The sequence below is a fragment of the Mus musculus genome, chromosome 4 (genome assembly GCF_000001635.26).
Source record: "Mus musculus strain C57BL/6J chromosome 4, GRCm38.p6 C57BL/6J".
Classification (NCBI taxonomy): Eukaryota; Metazoa; Chordata; class Mammalia; order Rodentia; family Muridae; genus Mus; species Mus musculus.
The window spans coordinates 117,084,437-117,095,151 of record NC_000070.6 but is presented as its reverse complement, the minus strand read 5'-3'; the positions used below and the strand labels follow the sequence as shown (position 1 = coordinate 117,095,151).

The 10,715-nt window shown below is 45.7% G+C and overlaps 1 protein-coding gene across 2 annotated transcripts in view; it reads right to left on the bottom strand.

Annotated features, from left to right (window-relative positions):
• Positions 8,300 to 10,715, bottom strand: part of Eif2b3 (eukaryotic translation initiation factor 2B, subunit 3) — a 67,454-nt gene continuing 65,038 nt past the window's right edge. For both annotated transcript variants that reach the window (NM_001111277.2, NM_001355225.1), the window contains one exon: positions 8,300 to 8,463. In NM_001111277.2, coding sequence (NP_001104747.1) covers positions 8,411 to 8,463 — 53 coding nt within the window. In that variant the 3' untranslated portion in view covers positions 8,300 to 8,410. The remainder of the gene's footprint in view (positions 8,464 to 10,715) is intronic.

Below are 10,715 nucleotides of genomic sequence, written 5' to 3'. Positions count from 1 at the left end.
TCGGTCATCTGAGGGTAAAAGTCTGACTCCTCATACAGAACATTTGGGAAAGGAGCCGGGCAGTGGCAGGCCCATCTCTTGTGAGTTCCAGGTCTCAGCATGGTCTACATAGAGAATTCTGGAACAGCCAGGGCTACCTAGAAAGATTCTGCCTCAGAAACAAAATACGTTTTTTGGGGGAAAAAAAAGACTTCAATAAATCTGTTGTTCTGATACTGCTATCACATCTGGCTAGCCTCTTGCTCAATTCTTCCAGACTTCTTAATCATTATATCATAAATATTTTATATTACTACACAGTCCTCTCATCAATCATTTGCAGAATGTCCTCAGGACAGATTCCCAGAAATGGGGTTGTTTGGGTCAAAAAGCATGAATATGGTTTTGGCCTTGCTACATACTGCCAAACTTGTGCAAATTAACATCATCAGCTCCAGGGCTTAATCCTAAGGGTTCCCCAGTTGGTTTAAGGGGTGGGCAGTTAAGGAGGAATGAATGTGTCTGTCTACAACACTGCTACTCTGTGGCTAAGAGGCACCTGGGCAGGAATGGAAGCCTTGGGCCTGGAGAGATAGCTCAGCAGTTAAGGCCACCTTTTGTTTTTGCAGAGGACCTGGGTTTGGCTTCCAGCATCCACAAAGGAGAGTTCACAGCTACCTGTAACTCCAGCTCCAGGGGATTCAACACCTGGCCTCTGAGAGCAAGTGTATACACACACACACACACACACACACACACACACACACACACACACACACACACACATGCGTCATATACAGACTCTCCGGCATATACATATAAGTAAAGGTAATATGAAAATGAGAAAGAAAGCCTGTGTACACGGTATTCTCCCGTTTGTAATGGGAGGAAGTGCACCCTGTGTACACGGTATTCTCCTGTCTGTAATGGGAGGAAGTGTACTACAGAGAAAAGTGTACCCTTAGCAAGCCTGGAAATGGAAACAGCTCTGAAGTGGGCTCTCTAGACTCCTGTAGCAATCTTGGGGCTATAAAGGCAGGGAATTGCCTAGAATAAGCGCTGCACGGCATTATAACGCCAGGACAAAATTGACATTTCTTTTTTTTTTTTAATTTTTTTTAAGATTTATTTATTATTATATGTAAGTACACTGTAGCTGTCTTCAGACACACCAGAAGAGGGAGTCAGATTTTCTTACGGATGGTTGTGAGCCACCATGTGGTTGCTGGGATTTGAACTCTGGACCTTCGGAAGAGCAGTCGGGTGCTCTTACCCACTGAGCCATCTCACCAGCCCAAAATTGACATTTCTTGAGCTCTTTCTTCTTTCCAGATTCTCATGGAGACACAGGTGTGTCATCATTTCAGCCTGGATTCTGCTTCCATTTCCAGCTCAACTGACTGCTGCCATCAATTACCAATTGTGGCAAAGTCCTAGACTTTTTTTTTTTTTAAAGATTTATTTATTATTATATCTAAGTACACTGTAGCTGTCTTCAGATACACCAGAAGAGTGCATCAGATCTCATTACAATGGTTGTGAGCCACCATGTGGTTGCTGGGATTTGAACTCAGGACCTTTGGAAGAGCAGTCGGTGCTCTTAACCACTGAGCCATCTCTCCAGCCCCTCTAGTCTTTTTTTTTTTTTTTTAAAGATGATTATATGCAGTTGAGTTGTGCCTCAGACTCCCATGTCTTGAGATTATAGGCATGCATCATTACACTTGGCTTGGATTTTTCTTCCTTCTTTCTTTCTCTCTCTCTCTCTCTCTCTCTTTCTTTCTTTCTTTCTTTCTTTCTTTCTTTCTTCCTTCCTTCCTTCCTTTCTTTCTTTCTTTCTTTCTTTCTTCCCTTTCTCTCTCTTTCTCTCTCTCTCTTTCTCTCTCTTTCTTTCTTTCTTCTCTTTCTTTCTTTCTTTCTTTCTTTCTCTCTTTCTCTCTTTCTCTCTTTCTCTCTTTCTCTCTCTTTCTTTCTTTCTTTCTTTCTTTCTTTCTTTCTTTCTTTCTTTCTTTCTTTCTTTCTTTCTTTCAAGAGTAGTTTCTTTGTGTAGTCAGTCCTGGGACTAGCTCTGTAGACCAGGCTGGCTTTGAACTCACAAAGATGTATTTGCCTCTTGAGTGCTGGGATTAAAGACAGGCGCCACCACTATCTACTTGGCTTGGCCTTTGATGTATGGATTCACTATGCAGCTAAGGTTGGCCTAGAGTAGGGGGTTACTGGTGTGAGTAACCACACTGAGGCTTTCTATGGCCTCTTCGGAAAGAGCCTATCTATCCACTGAGAAACCTCTTGCTGATCCTTCCAACCAGAGGAGAAGGAACTGCTCTACCTTTCTAGCCTTCCCAGTCTAAGATTGTTGCCTTCTGGCTACTTGAGTCTCCAAAATGGCCAAAGGTGTGTTTGTGTGTGGGCATGTACACATGAGTGCAGGTGCCTGTGGAGACCAGGGGCGTCATGTTCTGGCATCTGGAGCCTAGAGGACGACGTGTGTGCTACAAAGGGCATGGCTGGAGAAGTAACCCAAGCCCTTGGAGGAGCCCAGAAGATTGTGAGTTGGATCCCAGACATTGGATGGTTAGAGACTGACTTTTGCTTTTGATTGTGACTGTGCTCTGATATTTTCCCTCTTGAAGGAAGAAACTATTTTAGTGGAGCCCACAGTTAAGAGATTTTTAATTGTAAAAAGAAGATATTGGACATTTTAAAGGGATTGACTTTTAATATGTAAAGACTGTGGGACTTTTAAAGTTGTTTAGATCAGGGAGCTGGAGTTACAAGTAAATCCCTGAGGTGGGTGCTGGAAACTGAACTTGGGTTTTCTGCAGGGGTAGTACATGCCCTTGTCTATCTCTCCATGGCTTTTCTTTCCTTCAACAAAGACTTCCTAGTTGAGCCCAGTGGTGCACACCTTTAATTACTGCACGTGGGAGGCAGAGGCAGGCGGATCTCTGTGAATTTAAGACCAGCCTGGTCTACAGAGTGAGTTCAAGAATATATTCTGGCTACACAGTGAGTCTTGAAAACAAACAAACAAAACTTCCCCAGTGCAAAGCTAAAACAGGTAATTACCAGGAATCAGACAAAGCAGCCACTTCCCTTTGAACAGGGTGCTTCTCTGTTGCCTCTACCGGATGTGGGTTCGCATTTGGGCCCAAACCCAGGACATTCCCAAAGAATATGAGGAGAAAACAACCGACTCCAAGGATTAACTCTTAATTACTGATTTGTGGGCTATGCATGCCCACACCTTTGCTGAGCTCTGGGGTTGTAAGCCTTTTTTTCTTTTTGTGTTTTGAAGACAGGGATTCCCAGTGTAGCCCTGGCTGTCATGGAACTTGCTCTGCAGACCAGGCTGGCCTCAGAGATCTGCCTGCCTCTGCCTCCTGAGTGCTGGGACTAAAGCTGTGCACCAACGATGCAGCAGGCCTGCTTCTGTGTGCATCAACAACGATGCAGCAAGCCTGCCTCTGGTTTTGTTTGTTTGTTTGTTTGTTTTAAAGAGCTCTTAGCCTGAGGGGAGCCCAGAGATTACAGAGATAATTACTGATCTGGGACATCCAGGGATACTCAAAGATGGAACAAGATGGGAGGGGTGATCTAAATACAATTCAAGGTCTGCTATCTTGTTTTGTTTTGTTTTGTTTTGTTTTGTTTTGTTTTGTTTTGAGACAGGGTTTGTGTTGTCCTGGATGTCCTGAAACTCATGTAGATCAGTCTGGCTTCGAAGACATAGAGATCTACCTGTCTCTGCTTCTTGAGTGCTGAGATTAAAGACCGTTAGCTTTCTGTCCTTTTAAATCTTTTTTTTTTTAATTGACATTTGATCTTGCTGGCCTACCTCCCAAGTGTTGGGATCACAAGTGTATGCCAATACATGTAGTTTATGCAGTCCTGGGGATTTGAACTTAGGGCTTCCTACATATTAGGTAAGTAATCTATTAACTAGGCTACAAATCTAGCCTCTAACTTCAGATTAAATGAGATAATAATATATGTTGTCAAGAATAGTGCATCAAGGTAGAACAAACACACACACACACACACACACACACACTGTGGGAGAAGGTGAGGGCTGAGGCTTCGGGGGATGATCAATGTGAGTCAGGACAGTCCTGTTACTGTATTTATTTCTTCAGACTTAAAAACCTACTACTTTTTTTTTTTTTGGTTTTTTGAGACAGGGTTTCTCTGTGTAGCTCTGGCTGTCCTGGAATTCACTCTGTAGACCAGACTGGCCTCGAACTCAGAAATCCACCTGCCTCTGCCTCCCGAGTGCTGGGGTTAAAGGTGTGCACCACCACGCCCGGCTTCTTCAGACTTCTAACCATGACTTTCCCTTTCTTCGTTATCTAGGCCAGGCAGAGGGCATGACCATGATATAGAGAGAAAGGAACAAGGCCTATTAGTCTCGGGTGACAAGCCTGTTGTGTTTGCATTTTCCCATTTGGCAGTTTTAGAGCAATAGCAGCTATCAGTCTAGTGCCAGGGGGTGCAACCAGAAGTCAGAGAGTAGCCCTTCACTTGAGCATGGCGAGAGAGGCTTTTGGTACAAAAGATGCAGTTCATTATCTCACATATACCTCAGGTCAAGGCCTCCAGTACAAAATATACTCTGCTTCTGCCTCTCTCTCAGGCTCGGGTCCATCACAGAGCTCTCTGGACTTTCTATCTGGGTGGTCCTTCCCACAGGCACAGTAAACTAGTTAGTGTTTTGTTTTTGTTTCTGCCGAGGAGTCTTCCTACGTTACCCACGCTCATCCACTCCTGGACTCAAGGCATCTTCCCACTTCAGCTGTTAAGTGCTGGGATTACAGGCACCCCCTCCCCCCACTGGACTACTTAGAAAGTAACCTATAAAAGTCTAGTTTACCTACCTTATCCTTAAAGGTAGGGATGGGTGTAGGTGGAGTGTACTCCCTGAAAGTATCACGTTGGGAAGGAACTTGTAGGGCAGTGTTGGCACAGGCTTAAAGCCTTGTCAGCAGGCAGGAATGAGATGCTGAGAGAGGTGGTTCCTGCAGGAGTAGCCCTTAAGTTTTCTGATCTGGCAAGCTTGCACAGGCGTGCGTTTTCTCTCCCTTCTTTTCTGCCTCTGCCTCCTGAGTGCTAGGATTGAAGGAGTATGTATGTATACCATCAAGACTGACTTCAGGTGTATTTATTTTTTATGTTAGCACCTTCTCAGATGCTTTCCTGAAGGCTGCCTTCATCCTCTCTTCCTTTATTTACTTTCTCAAACGTCACTGAGAAAAGCAGGACAGGCTCTGATCAGCACCACCTTCCTGGCTGGCGGGCTGGTGGACATTCAATGCTTGCTACACTGCAGACATAACTCATCTGCAGCTACCAAAGGGAAATTTAAAAATGGCTTCTGCCTACTGCTAGACTGTGCACCCGGAAGAAAAACAAAGCATCCAGGAGTTGCTAAGACAACGTCAACAGTGTCCTGAGCTGGGATTCAAATTTGAGGCTTCCCTCGGCTCTTCTTTCTTCCGTGTAGTGCAGTGTGAGACTTGTGACCTGGAAAGGCAGGGGAGAGATGTCCACAGCTCCAGTCGGGGCTGAGGCTGTAGCAGGGAAAGATGGGAAGGAGGAAGCACAGGGGTCTGGCACAGTTTAGCCGTTGCTCTGTGGCCACTTCACTTTTGCACATCTACCAAGCTTTACCCCTGTTCCTTGTGGTATGAGACTTCGGATTGCCTCCGCCAAGAGCTCTGAGAAAGGGATGGAGGCAGAGAATAAGGAAGGACCTTTGAAAAGCACTCAGTCTGGGGGCCAGAGATGGCACAGTTGGTAAGAGTACTTGCTGCTCCTCTAGAGGACCCCAGAACAAGCACTGCTTGTAACTTTAGGTCCAGGGGCTCCTACACCGTCTCCTGGTTTCTGCAGGCACATGCACACATCAACAGAAGAAATGAAAATTAAAAATTAAAAAAAATGTTTATTTGTGTGTGTGTGTGGGTGTTTTGTCTGTGCTGCGTCACTTGCATATCTAAAGCCCAGAAGACAACAGGCTTCAGATCCCCACGTGGGTGCTGAACAGTGGAGAAACAGTGCTCCCAACCACCAAGCAAGCAGTTGATGTCCAGCCCCCCCCCCCCCCCCCCCCCCCCGCAGCCCCCTGCCCCCAAGATAATCCCTCAACCTAAGTCATTTTGGAGAAACTCATCTCAGGAGAGGCACTGGTCTGGCTAGAGCTGGAACCCACTACACAGAACAGGGTCCTTCTCCCAGCCCAGGGCTGTTTTCAGTGCTACTTGACACTACACCATTATTATTTTGTCTTTTTGAGACAAAAATCTTACTGTGTAGCCTGATGGGCCTCAGACTCACAGAGGTCAGTCTTACTGCTTCTCAAATGCTGGGATTAAAGGGATGCACCACTATGTGTCTGGCTTTTTTTTTTTTTTTTTTTTTTTTAAGACAGGGTTTCATTTAGCCCAGGCTGGTCTCAAACTCCCTACATAGCTGAGGACAACCATGAACTCCTGATCTTCCTGCCTCCTCCTCAGTGCTGGGATTACTGGATTGTGCCACCAGACCTGGTGAAAAACCCCACAAGTTTAATTCTAGTTCCCTGGGAACCATCGTGGACACTGTCACAGCTGGTTATCGCTCTCCCTCAGTCCCACACGGTCAACTACTTCTGCTAGGCCATTTGGGTGCCTGTCTGATGAAGGCAAGCGTCCAGAAGCTCAGTCCTAAGCACTGGGAGGAATGGGGAGGGAGTCAGAGCTCTCAAGGCTGGCTGGAGGTGGGGCTCCCCCGGGGTAGGCAGGCTCATCTCTCTCACAAGTTCAATGAGACCAACATACAATCAGGCAAGATTACTCAAGTGAACTTGAGTTGTCTGGAGAATTTTGAAGCAACATAGAAACCAGTATTTCAAACTATCCTTTATTATAATTACTGCCACCCACAGCGAGGACATCAAGAGAAACTTTTACTTTGATAATGCTAGGAGGTGAAATCTTACCTCAGGAGTCACTTTTATCTTCCACTAAACACCTGCAGGCCATAAAAGCCTTGCAAGGAGAGACAAGGGCAGCATCTGGAAGGGGATAAGACTCCAGGGGGCTGTGAATAGAGAAACCTCATTCTTCAATTATCTGACAAGGTGCCTATATAATTAGGACAAAAAGGATGCACCTTAGAGAAGAGTCAGGAAGACTTTGAAGCCATGGTACTAGTTCCTGGCTCCTCCTTACCCGGCTGAGCAGGCATCACCAAGGGTGTGGAAGAGATGGACTACGCTTGGCTCACAACACCACCTTAGATTCTAGCTCTTGCCTCCATGAAAGCCCATGGGGAAAGGCTGTTCTCCAGCCAGGGGCTTCCTTCAGTTTGCCTGAAGAGCCTCTAAGGGCTAAGGGCTGAGTTGGAGAAGAGGGTAGAGACTCAGAGTGAATCTCTAGGGTGAGGGATAGGGTGGTAGCAGGTGCTAAATATCTGTACGAAGCTACTGGACAGAGATAGTAAGTCCTGGCGGATATTTGAACCCAGACTCTTAAGTGTCCAGAAAACCTGGTTAGGGTCAGAACTTTCAGGTGAAAGATCCTTTTTAAAAAATATTTATTATGGTGCCGGGCATGGTGGCACACGCCTTTAATCCCAGCACTCGGGAGGCAGACGAATTTCTGAGTTCGAGGCTAGCCTGGTCTACAAAGTGAGTCCCAGGACAGCCAGGGCTACACAGAGAAACCCTGTCTCGAAAAACTTAAAAAAAAAAAAATATTATTTGTGGTGTCCGATTGAATGTGTTTGTGTATGTGGGTTCCTGGGACTGAATGCAGGTTCCAGGATGGGTACCACTGGCTGTTACTGGCTGACCCTTCCTTATTTTAGTTTTTTTTTTTTCCTTTTTTTGAGAGAGGGTCTTAGGTAGCCTAGGCTGACCTTGAACTCACTAAGTACCAGAGGATGGCTTTAAACTCTTGATCCTCCTGCCTCCACTGCTTGCATGCTGGGGTTACAGGTTTGTGTTACCACACTCAACCTCAGATGGAAGGTACTTCACAGACTGGGGTGAGCTGACCTGTCAGAAGGTAATCTTTAGAGGCACCACTGGACAGCTGTTTCCTGTCTGTGAACCTTGGCATAGGAGACCTAACCACTATGTGCACAGCATCCCGTTGTTCTCTGTGGACTCTACACAATCCACAACACACACCATTATACCTGGAGCCCACATGCTGTGAACGTGGGACTGTGCTGTCCGTGCCTTTGGAAGTCTGTTTTTCTTTTAGTTTTGTTTCCAGTGCAGGGCTGAAACCTAGGGCCTTGTGCATGCTAGGCAAGCACTCTACCACTGAGCCACACCTACAGCCTGGAAATTCTTCTTTATTGAAAAATAAATAAAGAGTCAAAACAGGTGGGCCAGGCAGCATCTGTAGTTTGAGGCCCAAAGGAAGGGGTCGGGCTTGTTCAGGGTTCAGATTTCCATGAGCTGGTCATTCCCCACGATCACCTCGTTCATTCGTTTAGCTACAGAAAAAAAAGAGAGAGAGAGAGAGGTCTCAGTGAATGGGCAGCAAATGGTATCACTCTAAAACCAGCTGCTTCTAGAGATGACAATGTTCCCTTCAAAAGAGCTTACGAGAGAGCATCTTCCCGCACGAGGATGGAGCTGACTCTATATCCCTGGTTCATAGAAACTTACATGGCAAGAGTATGGCGTGTAGAGCATCATTAAAAGATGAACAGCGTCTCCCCAAGCAAACCTATATATCCTGTGTTTTGTTTTTCTCCTGGCTGTCCTACAATTCTCTCTCTGAGCCAGGTTGGTCTTGAACTCAGAGATCTGCCAGCCTCTGCTCCACAAGTGCTGGGATTAAAGGCACACACCACCACCACCCAGCTTTTTTTTTTTTAATTTATTTTATATATGCGAGTACACTGTAGCTGTCTTCACAGACACACCAGAAGAGGGCATCAGATCCCATTACAACCATGTGGTTGCTGGGAATTGAACTCAGGACCTCTGGAAGAGCAGTCAGTGCTCTTAACCTCTAAGCCATCTCTCCAGCCTCCCTTTCCCCTATAAATACATATCTGTAATAAAATACATATCTGCAATAAAAGTAGTCAGACTACTTTCTGACTGGTCAGCTCACCCCAGTCTGTGAAGTACCTTCCATCTGAGGTTGAGCATGTTAACACAAACCTGTAACCCCAGCATGCAAGCAGTGGAGGCAGGAGGATCAAGAGTTTAAAGCTGCTGTGCGTGGTGGCACACGCCTTTAATCCCAGCACTTGGGAGGCAGAGGCAGGTGGATTTCTGAGTTTGAGGCCAGCCTGGTCTACAAAGTGAGTTCCAGGACAGCCAAGACTACATAGAGAAACCCTGTCTCGAAAAACCAAAAAAGAAAAAAAAGAGTTTAAAGCCATCCTCTGGTACTTTAGTGAGTTCAAGGTCAGCCTAGGCTACCTAAGACCCTCTCTAAAAGAGAAAAAAATAAAAAAAACCCAAAAAAACCTATAAAGTATCTGGGTCTGTTAGTTTCAGACCCAGAGACTAACAACTGACAATAATTTGAATTATAACAATATGTGAATGTAGTCTCTCTTTCTCCATGGTGTTCGGTTGTTTCCTGAGATGCTGTGAGATGCTGGAGTCCTGACATAAGAAGCATGGGAGGAGGAAAACTCTGGGTTAGAATCAGGACCAGATCTCCAAGTGGGCACGACAGCTCAGCAGGGAGAGTGCGCCTGCTGTTCAAGGCTGATAAACACATAAGCCTGAGGGTTTTGAGGACCTGGTTTTGGTCCCTGGAATCCATGTCAAAAGCCAGATGCGGTAGCTTTTGTCTGTAATCCTAGCATTCCCTGCTGCAAGATGGTAGGTAGAAACAGAAGAACCAACTGGAAGTTTGCGGGTCAGCTAGCTAGTACAGTCTGGTAAAAACAACAGAGCCCCCACCTCAGAAACCCAGCGGGAGGAGATAACCAAGTTCTGAACGTTGTCCTTTGACCTCCACACGTGATCTGTGGCACACAGCTGCACTTAACACACCTCAACACAAATAAATAGAGAGATCCCCAAAGGCTACAATGGAGTATGGTAACTGAGGGAAAGCTAATGTGACAGACTCATCATGCTACAAATGAAAGGTGGCACTGTTGATTTAAGATTTATTCATTTATTTATTTATTTATTATATGTAAGTACACTGTAGCTGTCTTCAGATGCACCAGAAGAGGGCATCAGACCTCATTACAGATGGTTGTGAGCCACCATGTGGTTGCTGGGATTTGAACTTCGGACCTTCGGAAGAGCAGTCGGGTGCTCTTACCCACTGAGCCATCTCACCAGCCCAATAGTTTTTTTTTTAAGATTTATTCATTTATTTATTTATTTATTATATGTAAGTACACTGTAGCTGTCTTCAGATGCACCAGAAGAGGGCATCAGACCTCATTACAGATGGTTGTGAGCCACCATGTGGTTGCTGGGATTTGAACTTCGGACCTTCGGAAGAGCAGTCGGGTGCTCTTACAGGTGGCACTGTTGAAATCAGGAAGAAGTCTTACTAACCAGGACTTGATCTATGTAACTGGGTCAAGATCCTGAGTTTACCAGGCCTACTCATCACTATGATCAAGGGAGAGGAGGTCCAAACTTTGTCGCTGATACTTTGTAGCATGTCATTGAAGCATCCCGCTAGTCTCCCTGCTTTTTCTGTCAACCTTGGCCATCTACTGCTTGAGCAGGCACTCAAACTTGGCTGCCAGGAATT